This window comes from Triticum urartu, chromosome 1 (genome assembly GCF_003073215.2).
Source record: "Triticum urartu cultivar G1812 chromosome 1, Tu2.1, whole genome shotgun sequence".
Taxonomy (NCBI): domain Eukaryota; kingdom Viridiplantae; phylum Streptophyta; class Magnoliopsida; order Poales; family Poaceae; genus Triticum; species Triticum urartu.
This window is the reverse complement of record NC_053022.1, coordinates 509,342,843-509,363,334: the sequence shown is the minus strand read 5'-3', so window position 1 is coordinate 509,363,334 and position 20,492 is coordinate 509,342,843. Positions and strand designations below refer to the sequence as shown.

Below are 20,492 nucleotides of genomic sequence, written 5' to 3'. Positions count from 1 at the left end.
TATATATAGAGAGAGAGAGAGAGAGAGAGAGAGGGAGAGAGAGAGAGGGGCGTTTTGGAGGCCGAGCTCCATAGAGGCCTTTATTTTTTTAAATTTCAAATTCAAACTTTTATGGTTCAAATTTTTTTGAAATAAATATGCGTGTATGTAAGGATGTAACCCACATGTGTGTAAAAATTCAAGACGAAATACTTTGAGTTGTGACATGTACAAAAAAGACAAATTCATGGCCTAGGAGGATGAATAGTATCATGTGTTAAATAGCCTCAAATTTGTCTTTTTTTGCACAGCCATCATTTCCATGTATTTTGAACTGAAAATTTACACATATGTGTGTTATGTATTCATGTATATCCCTATTTTTTCAGAATTTTTTGAAATATAAAAATATGAATTTCGATGAAATTTCAAATTTGTATTTGGAGGCCTCACTGGAGGCCGAGCTCCAAAAGGGATTTCCATGAACCAAGAATTCAAAGAAAGTTTTATTTTGCGCAAAAATTGAACCGGTGAAAAATACGTCCTCGAAATCTCAACTCAAGATTAACTCGGTTACCTGCCAATTCTCATCTTTCTTTGACCACCGTAGTGTTTTTGTCATGCAAAAGAACTTGCCTATTACTCCCTCCGTTCCGGATTACTTGTCTTCGATTTGTCTAGATATAGAGGTATCTAACACTAAAATGAATCTAGATACATCCGTATCTAGACAAATTTCAAGACAAGTAATTCGGAACGGAGGGAGTATATTTTATTATGCAGGGGAAAGAACTTGCCTACTTTTTTATTTTTGAGGGGAAAAGAACTTGCCTATATATGCTACAAAATAACAACACGAAAAATCAATCTATTCAAAAGCTATTCACTTAAACAATGTGTTTCCTATTCAAAGATGTACAAAGCAGTACAAAAGTCAAATTTAAAACTGCGACGCTGGAAAGCATGCTATTAGTTCTAAAACTAAAGTTTGCAACCTCAACATCATGTTATCCACATCTAGGTTTGCTGAATGAAAGTAAGCCAATGAGACACGACTACATACAACGGTGGTACCGTGGAGCACCTAAGCCGAGGCGTGAGAGTAGCACATACCCCTAGTGGTGGTGCTGCTATCGCTTTCTAAGCTGACAAGGAGTCGGTGTGTTAGATTAGGGTTGCTGTCCACCGATGGAGGCTGGCTTGATTTAGTCCTATCTTGCTTACGGAAGGAGGTCATGATCAGCTTATAAGGAAGAGTATTCCTCCTCATTTTAGTTCAGGCTTTTGGGATGGAGTGGGCTCTCTGCTGAATGCTGGCCCATGTGCGCATAAACGTTCAGAACGTGAGCAGAGTGTGGGCTAGGCTGAGTTGGACGCTAACATCTGGTATCAGAGCCAGCATCGCCATGCCTTCCTGAGGGGCTTCTCAGGGGGATGGGATGTTAGGTTAGGGTTGCTGTCCACCGGTGGAGACTGGCTTGGTTTAGCCCCACCTCGCTTACGAAAGGAAGCCATGACCAGTTTATAAGGGAGAGTATTCCTCCTACTTTCAGTCCAGACTTTTGGGATGAAGTGGGCTCTCTGTCAAATGCTGGTCCATATGCGCATAAACGTCTAAAACGTGAATAAAGTGTGGGCTAGGCCAAATTAGACGCTAACAAGGAGTCGATGAGGAAGGACCGAAGGAGAAGTGCAGCACTACACGAACTTGCCTTCAGAGTTCGTGTACCACACGAAGAGCATTGCCGGCATGGTGGACAGGAAGTTACCTGCAGCGGTAGACGACTCTGTTATGTGGCGGTGGCGCTTACCTGGAATGTACCGAGTAGTTGGGAACGACGGTGTCATACACACGCGCGACACAGTGCGGACTGCGAAGAGAGCGTGGAAGAGGCAGCCATCGTGTGCAGAGTGCTGCCATCCCACAGTTGACGCCGAGGAGCAGGGGCGCCTCCTCCCGTTAGCTTCAGCTCGAGCCTCTCCGAGACATCATCTCTCCATGACGACGACGCGGGCCGAAGGGCTCCGATGTCGCGGATGACAAGGCGACGACGGCCTGGGCGAACGCAACGTCGAGTCGGTGGTGAGATGACATGGAACGGCGGGGCGCCGTCAGCCTGGAAGGTCGCGAGCTCAAAGCGTCCGCGGGTAGGACGGGAAGGTCGTCAGAGGCCAACGTGGTCCTCTACGGCATGCAACTCCTCAGCGAGCTCAGCGTACGTGTAGCTTGCCTGTCCTGGCACTGGCAGCACTCGGTGACCTGGGCGCCGCCAGTCCGTCCTACACGGCGAGGAAGTGCACGGGAAGACAAAAGGAGGAGTCGAGGCCGTCGACCGCGGCGCGTCACCGGATCCAGAGCTGGAAGCGTTAGAAGGTTTAGCTCTTCTCACCGTTCCTGGCGTTGGACGGAAGCAGTGCGACTTCCGTGTGCTCCTGGCTGTCGGCCTTCCCATCGAGGAAGCGCACCATGGTGACCTACATGCCGGGGTGCTCGGCACCTCGGCCATCTTCCTGGCGAGCTCAAGGGCCTCCATGTCGCCCGCCCAGCCGATGGCCATGGTGACCTACTGGCCATCGCAGCGGCCGCGGTCCATGAGGACGGCCACGGCGTTGCCTCACACAGCAGCGAAGATCGAGTCGATGGATTGCATTCCTGTGCGCCAGGGTGTTTTGCTGGTGAATCCTAGTACGATCCAGCACACACGTATTTATAGTATTCCCAAGCCACCAGAACAGCGATCGAAGCGGCGTCGAGAACCATCAAGTAAGAAGCAACGACGGGTCTCCAGATTGAACGATGAAGGCGGCACCGATTAAGGAAAGCGGTGGCTCTAGAGGGCAAGGTGAAAGCTGCAGCGATCGCCGACCCACATGCACACTCACGTGGATCGCGAAAGAAGTAACAACCTGCATGCACACAAAGTCAACACGGCAGGACGGCCCACAAACAGCACAAAAACGATATGCGCACCAACAGTGACGGAAAGAACGTTGAGAAAATTTGAAAGGAATGCATAGTCACAAGTAAATCGTACATCCCAGGAACCCAAACAAATACACGTGGCGATGCACAGTTAACTGGCGAGGAGCTTTCGCCCAAGTGGGTGAATCTGGGGAGGAAAACATCCCCGGAAATAAGGTTCTGGGTATGCACAGATCCATGAAGCATTGCACATGTGACAGCGAAGCACAAACTTACCACTTGTGGCCATGTTGAGGAACCGGTGCATCCATGGCAGGAAGCATCAGAGACGGTGTAAACTCGAATAAAGGAACCATGTAGAGGGACTCCACAGAGGAGTAGCGTCGGGCGAGGTCACGGTGGAGGACATGATGCGTCGTTCTATACCGTCGGCCATATGATCTAAACGCCAAGGAGCCTCGTTCGTCGGCGGCAGGATGGAGAGCCAGATCTGGAGTGGTTTGGGAGGAATTTGACCGAACTGGAAGGAGGAGGGAGGTGCGGATTTTGCGGGATTGGAGGAGGGTCGTGGGTGTGCCGATTATATGTGCAGGAATTAGGGGTGGATGGAACATACATGATACTGTTGAAGCTTTTCTCGGCCATGCGATCAAAACGAAATCAACGATGGAGCAACGGTCTGACGATTGGAAGAGATCTGACGTCTGAATATAAGTGTTTCCCTTACATATACGGGTAAACCAGATATAATTAATTTATGTGCGGTAAATTAAGGACCATAATGGTTGATGTTGTAATGAACTTTGCAAAATTATAGATATTTCAAGAAATTGGCTTGGAATCATTAGTGTGGATCTGAAATTGCTAAGTATGACACCTTGAAGCTAATTTTCAAAATGGAGTAGATCTCGCAGCACTAGGGAGTATAATATGATGAAATCAGTAGCTACTCACTGCTCATGTCTTATGTCATGACTTAGTAAAATGTGTGGGAGAGCACTTTGTAAAGCAATCATAATGTCGACAAAATGTAGACTTTAACAGTAGTCATTGATAATCTGTGTAGGCAGTAGATCTACATAACTATCTTGTGATCCCAAGCATCAATTTAAAGAAAATCACTTTGAATTTTGTATTCATATTTGCAAGAAATCAAAAATCTCAATTACAAATAGACGTAATTAATCTCGACATGTGCCAAACAAGGGAATGTATTACATCATTCATAGATTCTGGAATACATGGTACTCAACAGAAAAACAGTAGTGAAATTTAACAGAGTCTAAAACAGGAATAAAATCACTGCTAGAAGTGTTGTTAGAACACTAATCTGCTAAAATGCTGAAATTTTCCAGCAAGTAAGCAAGGCCTGCTAGTGGCCTGGTACGTAAATGGGCCAGAGCGACCAGGGAATAGGAAATCCCCATTAGCACACGACCGACACAAGCGGGCAGATACCACCATGGTGCCGCAGCTTCACAATGGGCGTGTTTGGTTGCCCGCATCGAGCCCAACCAGGCCCGCACGGGAAGGGTGAGGACTGTTTGGTTGCTTGGTTTTCCTGTTGGGCCTGCATCGCACGCTTCTCAAAGCAGCCCAGAGTCTGTCTCGCTGGAAACGCTCGGATCGACAGTTTCTCGCGAGCCAGGCTCAGTGCGGCTCGAGGTCGCACGGGTGGGAGCGAGGCGAGGGCGAGGGGGGATGGCGGGAGATGGAAATTTGGCGCGCCGTCCCGGCGCCAAATTAGCCTCACCCTCCTTTCACTCGCTCACCCATAGCCATTGCCCCCCTTTCTTCCCTACTGCTACACCACCGGCGGTGGCTGCGATTTCAGATCTGCGCTATAGGCGGCGGCGTTTGCGGCGGATCTGGTGCTCCCCTTGTTGTTGGCCACCATCTGGTCGACCTAGTCTGTGCCATGGCTCCCCCTACGCCGTCCTCATCTCCGATGCCGGTAAGCAGCACCCCCTCCCCCCTTTGTTAGCTCAGTGGTTAGGTCGTTAAGCTAGGTGTAGGATCGATTTCCCACTAAACGAACCGTCGATTTCGACTAGGTTATGGACGCACAGATGAGGCTGATAATCTAGGCAGCAGCACTGATTAGTGTGATTCAGGCATGGGTCATGTTCATGCACCAGAGAGCTGTTCGTCGTGCTGGAAGACCTTTGATCCACTATGGTCCATTGTTTCCCCGGGAACAGGAGAGGATCCAAAATCTGAACTACATCTACAACTGCAATGACGTCGAGGCTCTGTGGATACTTAGAATGAAAAGAGCACCATTTTCCAGACTTGTCAAGACCTTCAGGAGTAGGGGGCTGCTACAAGATAGTATCAACACCAGTGTCGAAGAGCAAGTGGTCATGTTCCTCCATGTTGTTGTCCATAACCAGAGGTTTAGGGTCATTCACAACACGTTCAGGAGATCAATGGAGACCATCTCTAGGTACTTCAAGCAAGTGCTTTATGCTATTGGGGAGCTTAGAGGAGAGATGATCAGGAGACCATCTGATCAGACTCCACCCAAGATTCGTGGAAGCCCGAGATGGTATCCATACTTCAAGGTGAGCATTGACAATATACACTTTTCATGGCTTGATATGCTTGTATTGTTCAAGTTGAGCACTAACACAGGCTTGTGATGTCATTTTCAGGATTGCATTGGGGCAATAGATGGTACTCATGTCACTGCCAGAGTTCCTAGGTCACAGTCTACAGCATACAGGGGGAAGCACTACACAAGCCAGAATGTGCTTGCTGCTGTTGACTTTGATCTGAAGTTCACATATGTGCTGGCTGGCTGGGAGGGGTCAGCGCATGATGCTAACATTCTCACTGACAACATGAGTGGACCTGATGGGATCAACATCCCCGATGGCAAGTTCTACATTGGAGATGCTGGCTATGCATGTCGGTCGGGTATTCTTCCACCCTTCAGGAAAACAAGGTACCATCTCAATGAGTTCTCTGGTAGGAACTATCCTAGGACTGCACAAGAGCTGTTTAATCTCAGACACTCCAGCCTTAGAGTAACTGTTGAGAGGGCATTTGGAGCTCTGAAGAATATGTTTAAGATCCTGGATCAGAAGCCATTCCACCCATACTCCACTCAGGTTAAGCTAGTTCTTGCTTTGCATTCTGCATAACTGGATCCTCTAGTGGGGCTTTGATGAACACGTGCCTGAGGAGGAAGATGTCGAGCCTGACGATGTTGTTAGCTCTGGCCATGGTGTGGAGGCATTTGACAATGACGCTTGGAAGACCAAAAGGTTAGAGTGGGCAGAGGCGATGTGGCTTAACAGAGGTCAGTGCAGGATTTGAAGAAGATGGAAGAAGAACAAGAAGCACCAGCAGCAGTAGCAGAAGCAGCAGCAGAAGCAGAAGAAGAGGAGAGGAAGAGGAAGATCTGGTAGTAGCAACACCGATGTACTATCCCCTATTTAGCCAATGGCTCTTAATAATTTAAACTGTCATTTGATAGTAGTTAGGATGAACTGTCATTTGTTTAAGTAGATGGCGCTACATGTTCAGATTCTGTGTGGTAAGCTCACCACTAGTTAGAAGTGGTGACAACACCTTATGCAGGTTGCAACCAAACACCATGTCATATGTGAGCCTAATGCAATGCGGGCAACCAAACGTCGGATCAAAAATGGTTGTCTCATGCAACTAGGGGCATGCAGGCAATCAAACTATGTGCATCTGGGTTTTTTTTTTGGCATGCATCTCCTCAAACCGGCTCAATAGAGCCAGGCTCGCCGGGCCAGGCTGGATCGGCAATGTAATCAAACACGCCCAATAGGAATGGTTTTTTTTTGCCATCTATAGGCAGGCACGCACTACGCGATCGAAATGAGATTTATTTATTTCACCATTGGCAGAAAAAGCTGCTCCTGCGTGGCTGCAGAGCATCAACACAGTTCTTCTTACAGCAGTAGGTGGTCAGGAAGGGGAAGGCGGCGCAGAAGCCCGAGTCGTACCCTTCCGCCCGGATCGGCACGGCTTGTTACAAGTGCCGTGCTTGGCGCACAACCCCCCGCGCCACGTCTCGCTGATGTCGTCGCAGGTGTTTGTACGTCTGCACCCCATGACCGGTTGCCACGATTAGCCAAGAATTACGGTCGACCGAGAGAAAGAATGAAAAAAGAAAAAAAAAATATCACGTACGAGTGTTCTTGGCAACGGAGTCAGGAATATCCCGAGCACAGTTAGCCATGGCGATGATCAGCAGATACACACTCAGCTTCACTAATAAGCTCTTCTTCATCTCCCACCATGCTCCCATGGCCATGCCTATGCTTTGTTTGGTTGCTTCTTCCCCCTTCCAATATCCGCATATATATAGCCAAGATGTGATTCATGTATTTTCTAGGGGTTCAGAGGTGCAATAATGCGTTGGATTTATGCCACCATAGCTCTCCTCGATTATATCTAATAATTCCCTTATGGCTACAACATTAGCTTTCTCAAATCACACTTAGTCATAGCCAAATTTATTTCATAAGATACCTATGGCTTACGTACATCATTTCTTTAGGATATACTAGCTATTCTCGCGCGGCGCTATGCCGCGCCCTGTAGATACGTCATGTTTATGTATGCTGTCTTTGTTTTATTTTCAACTTTAAATTAGAGAGCTACATGGATAAGCTTGTAATTAGAAAAAAGAAGTTGTGCATAGAGGCAAATTGGAAAAGATACATTTATTGTCACCATAGGTGTGTCTATGTAATTTTTGGGATCCGCTATATAAACTCCACCTTTTCTTTTCAGTTTTATGTGTATATATGGTTTTTTTTGGAGTGACTAATATAAGGAATGTCCGTTTCAAAAAAAACTAATATGTGGAATGCATCATATGGATAGGCAATAGTTGTCACGTATACCATGGCACATATTAGTCACTCCGGTCAAGAACGTGAAAGGGAAAAATAACAGGGTAAATAAACTTGGAAGAGACCTATAGGGAGCAGCGGCGAGGCCAGCCTAAAGTATCTGTGGGGTCAATGGTATTTTTTGGATGTTTTTTTTCAGTATAAACAGTAACTGAACAGTGTTTTTAGGCTTATTTTCTAAAAAGCTGTGGGATTAACTGACCCCACAGACTAACTTGTAGCTTCGCCCCTGATAGGGAGTAATCCCTCTCCGGTCTAGAGTTTTTTTCCTCAAGAAAGCATAAAAAAATGGATATAAATATGAGAGCACATACAGAAAAATTGTACACTTCCATGTCTTCCAGATACCACCATTGGAGCTGAATTAATCGAACTGAGTGAGTTTCCTGTATGAGCAAAAATACTAAGCATTCGACCTTACAGCTCACAGCCGATTTGATGATGCATGCGTGGAAATAAACACTTCTAACATATTACTTAAGCACCCAACAGCGTCTGAATTCTGTAAGAATCCATACATGAACAGAGAAAAAAAATGAAATGCAAAATGTTGTATGAATGGACGAAGTATATAATCTAACTTATGTTTCGTTATAAGCAAATCAGTTTTTGTGATGGAAAGACTTTTGTGGTGGACGGAAGCAAAGTTTTCTTGCGGTGGAAGCATAATAAATATTCATGGGATTCATTGTTTTCCCATATCAAAGAAATAATTCTCAGATGCAATTTTTTGTTACATGGAAGCATGGTTTTTGGACACAATTTTTTGTTGGATTGCAACAGAAGCAAATTGTGTCATTTGTGGAAACATTTTTTTATTGTGTTGGAAATAAAAATAAATTCCACTGGATACAAGTTTTCCTTACATCAGAGCAATTGAATAAATTACTAGGATCCATAAAATCAATAATATGTTTCTTCTGAAAATAAAAAGGTATGAAATTTTACTAGTATCATATGAGACATCCTTGCTTAATTGAGCGATGGAAGCAGAAGCAGTCTAGACAACTTGGTTCTAAGAAGCAAAGGCCCGTATAAATTAACTGGCTACTAGGACGAGAGCAGTTTCCGGAAGGAAGCATGGTAATCGTAATACTAGGATGAGAGCAGTTATAGGAAGCATCGTAATAAAAGGAGGACGTTACCAAAGAATCTAGCTAACAACATGCGTCCTTCCCGCACAGGATCTAACGGCTTGTGTGCCACTAATCCTACAGCTATGGACTAGTATGATGAAACGCTAGGGATCAGTAGTCTGATCCCTAGTGGTTCCTATCTTATAATTTAAGAGGCTGCAGTACGTGTGTGTTGTACTATGAACTATGGCATAAAAGGGAATCAAGCAACCTCTTATTCCAACATCATCACTTGTCTGTTCTAAAGCATCTGGAAAGGGAACAACATGAACCTTTTGTATTGCTTAGTTCAATGTTCAGGTCAGCAGAAATACCTGTTGTAGTTCCTCTAAAGAAAATTTTGAATGGTAGTGACTGTAGTTACAGCAATATTGACCAGAAGTAATAGAGGAAATCACAGCATGTTGTCCTTGAGATCAATACAGGCCATATAAATATACCTATAGACTGTAAAAATTAAAGTGATACATACCAACAATAACTCTTTAGTCCATGCTAGAACCTGAGTGCAACTTCACGTTAGTAGCTGTAAAGAGTTGCATGTATTATTGCAGTGCTCATTGCCAAATGAGATGAAACTCTTCTAGTTGAACATTCAGACAAAGGGGACATGCTATAGATGACACATGCCACTCGTTCGTACATTTTTGTACAACATAAACACAAAGAAAATCACAAACTGGGAGATTGAATATGTATAATTCCCAAACTATTTTCAGCATCTGCATTCGGACTTGCATTTTATTAAGTGCACATGCTGGTAGTTGTGCTTCTAAAATCGTTTAAGCAAGAATCGTCTAGGATAAGATCTGTTAGAAATAATTTTGCTTAAAGAGCGGTAATCAAGCCGAGATTGGACTTCCAACTAACAGGAGCATGATTGCATAGCATCATATCGTCTTTGCTTCCTCGCACATGAAGACTACTTTGCTGCACATATCTGTAACACATTTACAGGACAAAAAAGGCATGGTTGTAGCACATATATGTATGGAAGATAGGAAGGGAAGATGCATGTACATCAGAACAGAGATAAGAGAAACAACCTTAAATAAATTCAGAGATAGCAGAAACAAATAAATTCAGAGATAGCAGTTGTTTCTGCCTGTTTCTGAATCAAACAATGGAGAAGTGCCAGGGTGTGTTGAGTTTGACACGAGGATGCTCTATCATTCTTGGTTTCTCCTTACTACATCAGAGAGCTGCTATCTGTTTCTGAAGCAAATAATGTGGACGCATAAGGGTCTGTTGAGATTGACGCGTGTCTTCCAAAGCACATACTGGGACACGCCGGGGTGCGAACACACTCCTGACTCCACGCTGCAGCAGCTCGACGTCATGGCTGGTCCTCGGACCTCGGATGGAGACCATCTCCTCTCCCACACCACCTGTGGCACTTTCGTCATCTCAAGCTCGCCAGGGCTGTTGTGGCTCCGTTTTTCTTCTCCCAGGAGCTCGCCAGGTTGAGCTCGTGCACATCAGATGCAACACACACACCCCACTTGCTATTTAAAGGGCCAACTACAGAAAGAGCATCACACTTTCAGTACATGACTGACCATGTCAATTCTCAAGAAACTGAGATGATGTGACATTACCTGTCGAGGTTCAGGGAGGCGTCATCATCGACGTCCGTGACGGCGAGGCAGAGGGATTTGGGGAGCCAAACAGGGAGAGTAACACGGAGGCGCCGGTGTCGGGGTCATCATCGAAGATAGAGGCGGTTAGGTTAGCCGGGCGGCCGCGCGCGGCGGCGGAGCAACGATGCATCGGTGGATGTTGGAAAGAAGGAGAGCCAGATGGGACCCGGTTGTGCTGTGGCGGCGCCAATCAGTAGAGGAAGTGATCCGTACTGGACGGCAGCAACGATGGCTCAAGAAGGAGAGGCGAGATGGGGGAGAGGCGAGTGAGAGAGATGTGTGCGTAGGTGTTCTAGGCGTTGGTGGGAGAGTAAAAAACCAGCGTGGAGCGTTGGATGGATATGAGGCAAAAAAAACCAGACGAAAATAGATGATGGTGGGAGGCGAGGTGAAAAAAATCCGTGAAAGAGAAGCTACCAAGTCCGCCTTTAGGAGTAGAGATAGTACATTGAACATTGGGATGGTATAATAATTAGGACTCAGTTGGGCAGATGACCAAGGTTTAGGATTTGGGCACCGGCCAGGTCCGGGTGGGGATGATGATCAAATTGGAGGTCAAGGACAATAATTTAATTTGGAATTTGGGATTTCTGAGGGTTAGATGCACGGCAAGCCGGTAACTTCTCTTCAGAGTCCAGACAGTCGGGCGAAGGAGATGAGTACACAACTATGGCACTAGACCTGGTAGTTTTCAGACAAGTGCTTGTGGGTTGTACTTGTACATGAAGTGTGTGCATGGGTTGTCAATGGGTTTTTAGTCTTCATCTCTTTGGACCTGGATAACAATGTTTGTAACTAACCAAACTAACCTTTCTTAAAAAAAGACCGACCGAGTAGTCCTCTAATCACAACCATTAATTTGCTTTAAATTGCAGAAGAAAAAACTCCATCAACCATAGAAGCACTCTATTTTGCATAAATGATCATATCTTCTTCACACATTTCTGTATATATGTATCTATATCAATATTTATAGTACCATGATCTTTTTAAGAACTATTAAAAGCCCACAAGTTTGCAAAATTGCAAAGCGGTGCATATGAGCCTATATATATTCCCAAAATCTGTATTGAGTTGATATGTGTTGATCCTAATTCGTATGGTCATAGCTAGAAAAACAAGCACAGCAAAATGATCGAACTTTCAGGGAATGTTAGAAATTTATTATTGCTAGAGCAACCGGCACCGCAGCAATATTCCATTTTTCTCAACTATTGATCTACACAGTTACAGTTGTATTCTGATGCAGAAATCCATAGCTCAGTAAAATCTAGTGTTTGATCTAAACAGAAACAACATGATGAACAGGAGAATTACTTTAACACTGGTTCAGAATATCATCGCGGGTGGGTGGTGCCATTACTCTGAAAAATTAGCAACCTGACCTGGGAGCCATCCAAGGTGACAGCCCTGGTATCCACGACGCGCGACCTCCTGAAGAGCGCGGGGACGGCGGCGGGGTCCTGCTGCCAGTCGACGGCGAGGGCGATGGCGCCTCCGTGGCGGACAGCGCGCTCGGCCTCCGCGGCGACGCGAGCCGGGAAGAGCGCACCGGAGATCCCCGCCGGGTCGTCAGAGAAGATGAGATCGAAGGCACCGTCAGAGAAGGGGAGGCGATGGGGGTCTGCGCGACGGACGAGCGGCGGGAAGTCCACGAGGTCGATCCCGGTCACTTCGCTTACTCCCGCTGCGTGGAGCGCGTCGACGGCGTTGCCGGCTCCGGCGGCGAGGCAGAGGACGCGGGAGGAGTTGGCCAGGAGGCGGAGGCCGTGTAGCGGGGGGAATACAGAGGAAGCTAGCGCAGTGGAGCGGCGGCGCCAGCGAGAGGATGAGCGGAGCTTTGCGAGCCGACGGTCCGGGGGGAGGACGCGGCGGGAGGCGGCGTCGCAGGAGTTGCGGGGGAAGAGAGAGAGGGGGATGGTGTGGGACGCGGGGAAGCAGGGGGTGGAGGCGTGCCGGACGAGGTACAGGAGGAAGAGTGTAGCCGCAGCGGCGAGTGCGATGGAAGCGCGGGTAGCCAGCCGCTGGACCCGCTGATCCCCCGCCGGCGGCGGGTGCGCGTTAGGAATCGGCCATCTGGTTACGTTTTGATCATGCGCGTCACAGGGATGATCGGAGTTTGTTGGGATTCTCTCGGACCGGGCAATTTTATGGACACATACTCTGTATGGGCCTTACAATGAACATACCTGCCGTACACTTGAAAAAAGGACCACAAGCACAGCGCTGTTAAGATCATCATTTCAATTTCTTGTGTCAATTTCTTGTCTCAGTCTGAAGAAGTATAAACGGAACGTGCGTCCTATTCCCCACGTAGGGCAGCGTAAGAAAATTGTTAGCATAATGATCAAAAGATGTTTGATACCATTGGCAAAAAACATGTTTGTGACATTTAAAGAGAATTCATGTGTTTCAAAAAAACATGTACTACTCATGACATGAAAATATGTTTGTACAATGTAAAAAATGTCCGTGAAATTCAAGAAAATGGCTAGTACTATTCAAAAAAATGTGTTATTTAAAAATGTTCACGTGTTTCTAATATATATTCGTGACATTTAAAAAATGTTATAGAATGTACAAAAATGTTTACATAGTTTAAAAACTTCATATCACTTAAAGAAATACTTCAGCATGTATTTTAAAAAATTTATCAACATGTATTTAAGAAATGTTTAACACATTCGAAAAAATGTTCGAGAATGTTTGTTTCAAAAAATGTTAACCGTGTGTAAAATAATGTTTCAAATGTATACGAAAAATGTACAATGTTTATGGAAAAAGTATACATCAAAACATATATTTGAAAAAAAATGTTACCATGTATTTGCGAAATGTTAAACATGTATATAAAAATTATACAATGTGTATGGAAAAAGTAGACACGTACTAAAAAATAAAAATAAAAAGTAAATTTTTTAAAAAATGAAGACAAAAAACAGAAGAGAGCCAAGAAAATTGAAACCCAAAAGAAAAATGGTTAAAACGCGACATACAAAACCGCAGTGGGGGATGGCCCTATGTGATGCTTCCTCCTCCAACCTCCCTCATCATCATCCGCCCAGGAGTTTGACTAGGGTGGCGGTGGCTATGTCATGGTGGTGTATGCCTGGGCGACGACCCTGGGGATTCGCCCCGGGGATGTGGCTGGCAAATGTGCAAGGTGGCCGCATTGTCGAATAATCAATAATATATGATTCTGTGTATCGACTGACGCAGATGCCTAGGTTGATCCTTATTTTTGGCAAATAAAACTTTTAGTGGGACTATTCCTACGATTTCATATATTACAACCTAGACAAGCAATCTTCTTGAGGCGTCGGAGGCAGGAAGGACACGGCTGGCTGCGGCGTCGCTGAAGCAGGCGAGCTAGAGGGTTGACGGGTTTCGAGGGGGGGGGGCTTTTTCGGTTTGACCGTCGATAAGATTAGGTGGCGCCCGACCTCGAGCTGAGAACACTGCGACTACCCATGACATCATTGATGAGAGCTCGCTAGGACCTCGAAGGATGCAGTGTCACAGGCGATGGAGAGAGAAGGTTTGGAGGAGGAGGAAGGAGTGGCTGGAGGCGGAAGGAGATCACATGGTGGAGAGTAAAGTGGCTGAAAAAAAACAATTGTATGTGGTATAGTCGATAAGTGAGTGCACATAAGATGGAAATCATATACTTACAGTTTTATTGCATTTGGAATTATTGCATTATTGATTGTTCTTATGATGAATATTTGTTTTTGCTTTCAAATTTAACACACTATATCTAGCTAAATATCCATGTGGGGCCGTTCAATTAATATTCATCACCACTATTGTCTACATTGCCGTATATCTATATCTAACTCCAACTTTGAGTAAAGATATGGTTTTTTAACACGGTACAGACACAAACGCTCATATACACGTGAATAAACTCATCTCTAACACGTACACCCTACCCCTATGATCGTCTCCTCCCACTAAATGCGCATCACAGAAAATCCTGAAATAAATTCAAGAATAAATGCGAGCATCAGAACTTGAACCCTGGTGGGCTGGGGATACCACAGTCTCTCTAACCATCCAACCACATGTTGATTCGGAGTAAAGATATTGTTTAAGATATGGATCTAGAAACATCCATGCGTATGTACTGCTTTATTGCAATATGGACTGCATATGAATTAAAATAAGTAAAAAAAACTCAGTAAAACGCGTCCAAGATGAATACGAACCTAAGAAAATAGAGAAAAGAAAAAACATCTTATATTTAGAAACGGAGGGGGTACTTGGAGTAATTTCAGCCATATGTATGAGCATGTGTTCCAAGAAACTAGAACAAATTCATGATGCAAGAAGGCTCCATTTCTTCTATTGAATATTGATTCATTCTTCCACCGTTTTCCATTGATGAACAATAAAGAAGACGGTTTATGTGTCATGTCATTTTGATCCTTTCTGAGCTACATTATCAACCTAAAACTACTCTCTCATGGCCACATGCATTCCTATCAGTAGTTTCAGTCGCTAATGGTAGTATCGGATTAAGCTACCAGCTTTAGTTGGGCGCCCAGGCAGTGGTGAACACGGCTGCATGCCCCTTCCACGTGAGCACCAGCATGTCCTCCTCCCGCTTCACGCCCCACCCCGTCGCGTGCTCGCTCAGCAGGTGCCGCACCTCGGCCACCTCGTCCTCGCCGAACCCCACGCCGGCGAACCCTTTGCGCCGCATCCTCTCCGCGAGCCGCGCGCCGGACTCGGACCGCTCGGTGCCGTCGGCGCCGACGACGCTCTCGATCTTCTGGCCCACGGCCGCCTCGTGCTCCAGCCGCCGCGGGCTGTCCCTGGGCGCCGACGTGTCGAGCGCGTCGAAGAGGATCCAGTGGAAGTTGAAGCAGCCCGCGATGCGCGTGGCCAGGCTCGGCGAGTCCAGGTCGGCGTCCTCGTCGGTCACGGTGACCAGGCACGGGTCCAGCGCCCGGACCGCGTCCACGAAGCCGTCCCTCGAGCCCGGCGCCACGTGCCGGAGCCAGCTCTGGCAGTTCACCACGAGCGCCTCGCCGTCTCTTAGCCGCAGCGCCGGCGGGTCGGAGAGGACGCAGGCGAGCTCCTCGCAAAGCGTCTGCAGCTTCGTCGGAGATGGAGATGACGTGGCCGTGCTCTTGTTGACGACGTTGAACTCCAGGCGCACGCCTTTGGACTTGGCAAAGTTGGCCAGCCTGAGACCTATCTCCTCGTCCGGCACGCCGAGCAGCGGCGGGCCGGCGGGCCGGACGGACGGCACGGTGATGCGGAGCGCCGGCGGGCCCCCGGGCCTTTTAGAGAGCGCGTCGATGAGCGTGGGCCACTGCATGCAGCGCGTGACTCCAAGGTCCACAACGTGCACGGCGTCCCTCCCGGCGACGGCGCGGAGGATGGCGCCGTTGGAGGCGGTGAAGCCGAACCGGTGCCACGGGGTGAGGTCGACGTAGTCGGCGAGCTCCGTGACGGACATGGCCCGCTGCGATCCCAGCGCCGGGGGCGGCCCCATGCTGTCGGCGCGCGGGGAGCCGCAGGTCCGGCAGGCGCGCGCGACGAGGCCGCGGAGGAGCGACGAGGTGAGGCGCTGGTTGGGGTCCCCCTGCGCGGAGGCGATGTTGTTGAGCACCCACATGGCCTGCTGCGCCAGCGTGACGTCGTTGGACTCGAGCGCGGCGGCGCAGTGGAGGAGCAGCTGCTGGATCCGGGGCCCGTCCACCAGCGCGCCGGAGAAGCACAGCGTGCTCTGCGCCCTGACCGCCCCGCCGCTCCGCAGCTCCTGCTCCATGCCGAGGTGACCTCGTGCCCTACTGACACGTACTGGTAGTACAAGATTTTGGACGCAGGGACTGTAACACCTGTCAGCCTACATGATTGGGCAGGTTGGGATCGTCTGGTCTAGAGTTTTGACGTCTGATCAGGAGGTGTGAACGGAGGCAAATGCAAATCCCTAGAAGGCCAATTGCTACAGGGGGTGATTATTATTGTAGGTTGTTTTGGTTTGCATGTTGGAGTGGGCTTGGCCTATTTATAGGACTTTCTGTGAAAGATTCGCTCTTCGTTTCCATGGAGAAAATGGATCGAATTCTTGACTCTTTCCACGTGAAAGGACAACGTGCTATCATTCTTAACGCCTTGCTTTGTCTGATTGTGTCTGAACTCTGGACTGATTAGACTATAGGGTTGTTGCAAGTTTTGTTGGTTGCAGATTCTTCTCAGAAATCCCCTTTTCCAAAATTTCTTCTCAATAGCTCCCGTTTGAAAGGATATGCACAACAAGCCCTTGTTTGGAGCAATAATTTTAGACAACTTTTAAGTCGAGGGCTACGCTTAGGGCTTTTTCTTTTCCCCCAAAAAAGAGTGAAAATCCATGGCTTCTGCATCAATCGATGCACATAATCCTCAAGTACTTATTGCAGAGTTTACAAGCATATGTGTGGATCAGATCTCCGCCGAGAGCGGATAGAAAAAGCGACTTCGGCCCCCACGTCGCCTAGCCTTGACGACACAGGCGACAATCAGATCTCCGCCGTCAACCACCACTCTCCCACCTGCTCCTCCTTCCTCTCCGCCGCCGATGGCCACTGCTAGGCAAAGCCCGTGCAGGGGTGGCGGAGGTGGGGCCTTCTCCCATCATGCAGCGTCCTGTCTTGTGGGGTGCAGTGACTGCTGGTGTTCGGCGCTGTGGTGACCGGCGGCTGCTAGCATGGCTGCCTTGTGTGTCATCGACAATGCACTGAGGCGGGAGGGGGGGGGTGATGCTCTGCTGGTGGAGGGTGCACACGTGGCTGGTTGTGAGGTGTTGCGTGGGACGGCTGGGTCGGGTCGTTCTCGGCCAGATCTAGCTTCCCCGATTCGGTTGTTGCGGGGCTCCATGGTGGGGCACGCTTCTCTCCACGTCGGTGCATCGGCCTTGGATGGTGGTGATGGTGATCCAGACCCGGTTGCCCAGATGGTGGTGTTGCAGACTATGCTACAACGACCGCCTACGGCTCCACGGCGGCGGTGATCATCGTAAGGTCTTCAGAGAGGGTTTATCTCTCCTGATATGATGGTTGACTTCAGCGGTGAGATGCAAACTATAGTCGAAGGCTTGACGCGGCAGTGATGATTGTGCAGTGGCGGCAGCTGCACATCACATGTAGCTGTTGGACTCACACAAAACTGATGGAGGCAACACATGAGTGACTTCAATGAGGGTGCTACGTGCACTCAGTCTAGAGCTAAGGGGTGAAATCTTAGGTTTGACCCGAATTGGTTATAATTGGCAATGGAGACCATTTTTTTCATGGTTACCTACTTTTTCTTAGGGGAGATGGTTACCTACTTGAAAGCATTGTCTGAATATGCTCGGACTAATTTTTGAAGGTGACGGCGGCTATGCTAGTGTCGCTCCCTTTATGAGGGGGTTGCTGTTAAAAACCTTCGCCATTCATATGAAGTCATGAGATGGTTGATGTGGATATGATTATTACTACAGTTTGCAGATCGCCGATCTATTGCCTTGAGATTTTTTTTTCCTCATACATGAATAATTTTGGTCTTATATGACTTTGCTAGTTGCTGACTTTTTTTCTATGTGTTGGTGTTAGTTGTGTGTCTTGATGCCTCGTTTTAAGTCAATAAAATTCATCATTTATTGAAAAAAAAGTGTGAAGTGCGATAAAAAGGCCACAAGGACGACGACCAAGAAAGAAAATACTCCCTCTGATCCATATTAATTGACGCACTCTAAGTATAAAGTTGTACAAAGAGACAAAGAGTAATCGCGGGGAATACAAACTTTTACAAGCTTAGGGTGTAGGTTTGCCAAACTTTGTTAGGCGTGGCAAAGGTATAGCCTCCAACCAAACGGGCACTCGCTAACAAAACAGGAGCTAAGCCATGGAGTGGACTGATTTGGTGATCAGTCACTGTGGACACTCGACATGCCAGGCGAGTTTCATATTCGCTAACTGCGGCGCCTCCATTGTCATCATACCATAATAAACTATAGGTTCATACAAGACCAGGGAGAAGGGTAGAAGGCGACATCGGAAGCAGCCGTGGCCGTCGGAGGACGGGGCCAAATCTCAGAGTAAAAATACCTCCGCCTTGTCACTTCTATCCGCGCCCCATTTTTCTATCGCTCGGCGGCGGACCCTCCCAGATCGGAACAAGCAGCAGGTAGGAGAACAATCCACGGGTGCGAGCATCTCTTGGGCGATTTAAGAAGCGGTTGCTGTCATCCCGAGCATGGTCGGGACAAAATTAGGGGCATGCTTGTGTCCATGCTTTGTCGTAATCGCTGTATTTTCTTGTTGATTTTGACGATCGTTAGGTTGGAGAAGGAAGCGAGGGTCGATCGTGCAGTTTAGCTCCGGCTGGTTGATTTGGAGGCATGCGTAACAGAACCTGTCACTTGTCAGTCAATATCTGTCGAAGATACCACGCCAGGAAACTAACGAAGGGAAATATGATTTGGAAAGGGTGGAGACATGGCACTCCAATAGCTCATGGGTGCGTATGGCTCTCGTCTAGATGGGAAATACGCGAAGATTCATCGGGACTTTTCTTTTATATTTTTGTTTGGTTAATCAAACAGCGTAGGAGTTAGATATGACTTTTTTAATTCCTCTTCACATGCCAAAGCAACAACAGTAGTAGCTGCCGCCTCCTCTCCCGAGCTAAGGTTTTCTTCGCCTCCACCGGCACCGCCGCCCGGTCCGCTTCGTCCCCGGCTGCCTTAGAGTCATGGAGACGCGATGGTGGCTTCGTTTTTAGATGTTACTTTGTGTTTTGTTAGAATATTTGTCCTATCAGAAAAACAAGATGATGGCGGCTCCGTGAAGATGGAACAAGATTCTCCTCGCATAGCCCACATTTCGGTGGTGCATCTAGTATTGTTGGTGGGCGTGTGGAGATGTGTCTCCGGCGAATTTATCTTTGGTGGATCCACTCGGATCAGTTCGTTGTTCATCTATATTCGTGTATCTTCAGGTTGGATTCTTCCGATGTACGCTACTCTTCATTGGTGACGGTTGTTGTTCTGGTGCGCTAGTCCTATGGGACCTTAGCACGACGACTTTCCGACTGTCGTGCAACAAGTTTTGCCCAGTTTCGATGAGAGAGGGGCGATAATGGCAGCACGCCTTCAGCTCGCTTCAATTCTTTGTAGTCGTCGCTAGATGGTCCATGAATCTAAATATATTTTTTATTATTTCTGGTGTTCTTTGTCCTGCCATGATTGAAGATGAATATATCAAAAGTTTTCCTACAAAAAGTATAATAATAATTCTTCGATCTGTCCGGGGAAAGGTCTGCTAGGAGTGCATTGACGCTACAACATGAACAATGGGGGTGACTTTGGCCGCGATGACGAAAAAGGAAGATATGGGGCAGGGTGGTTGTCGATGTGAAAACAGGCGGATCTCGGGTAGGGGGTCCCAAACTGTGCGTCTAAGGCGGATGGTAACAGGAGGCAGGGGACACGATGTTTTACCCAGGTTCGGGCCCTCTTGATGGAGGTAAAACCCTATGTCCTGCTTGATTTATTCTTGATGATATGAGTATTATAAGAGTTGATCTACCACGAGATCAGAGAGGCTAAACCCTAGAAGCTAGCCTATGCTATGATTGTATGTTGTCCTACGGACTAAAACCCTCCGGTTTATATAGACACCGGAGGGGGCTAGGGTTACACAGTCGGTTACAAAGGAGGAGATATACAAATCCGTATTGCCTAGCTTGCCTTCCACGCCAAGTAGAGTCCTATCCGGACACGGGACGAAGTCTTCAATCTAGTATCTTCATAGTCCAACAGTCCGGCCAAAGGATATAATCCGGCTGTCCGGATACCCCCTAATTCAGGACTCCCTCAGTAGCCCCCGAATCAGGCTTCAATGACGACGAGTCCGGCGCGCAGTGTTGTCTTCGGCATTGCAGGGCG

General features: G+C 47.5%; 2 protein-coding genes and 1 long non-coding RNA gene across 3 annotated transcripts; all 3 read right to left on the bottom strand.

Moving 5' to 3' along the window:
- Window positions 1-6,747: 6,747 nt before the first annotated feature.
- On the bottom strand, window positions 6,748-7,209 carry LOC125536977. The gene is made up of 2 exons (XR_007295394.1): window positions 7,070-7,209; window positions 6,748-6,980 (listed from the first exon to the last, which is right to left on the bottom strand). It is a non-coding gene; the product is annotated as an uncharacterized LOC125536977 (long non-coding RNA).
- A 4,701-nt stretch (window positions 7,210-11,910) lies between these two features.
- LOC125533003 lies at window positions 11,911-12,815 on the bottom strand. Its single transcript, XM_048696818.1, has 2 exons — window positions 12,763-12,815; window positions 11,911-12,649 (listed from the first exon to the last, which is right to left on the bottom strand). The coding sequence occupies exons 1-2, from the start codon at window positions 12,813-12,815 to the stop codon at window positions 11,911-11,913; spliced, it is 792 nt and encodes a 263-aa protein (XP_048552775.1).
- A 2,078-nt stretch (window positions 12,816-14,893) lies between these two features.
- On the bottom strand, window positions 14,894-16,612 carry LOC125536968 (scarecrow-like protein 32). The gene has a single exon (XM_048700262.1). It carries the CDS (start codon window positions 16,350-16,352, stop codon window positions 15,105-15,107), a length of 1,248 nt encoding a protein of 415 aa, XP_048556219.1. The 5' UTR covers window positions 16,353-16,612; the 3' UTR covers window positions 14,894-15,104.
- Window positions 16,613-20,492: the final 3,880 nt, after the last annotated feature.

Excerpts from the sequence above, each read along its gene's own strand:
- LOC125533003 (XM_048696818.1), bottom strand. The coding sequence starts at position 12,815 with ATGATGATCTTAACAGCGCTGTGCTTGTGGTCCTTTTTTCAAGTGTAC. Across the intron at positions 12,650-12,762 it reads TTTTTTCAAGTGTACGGCAG|ATGGCCGATTCCTAACGCGC; the intron begins GTATGTTCATTG and ends AAACGTAACCAG.
- LOC125536968 (XM_048700262.1), bottom strand. The coding sequence starts at position 16,352 with ATGGAGCAGGAGCTGCGGAGCGGCGGGGCGGTCAGGGCGCAGAGCACG.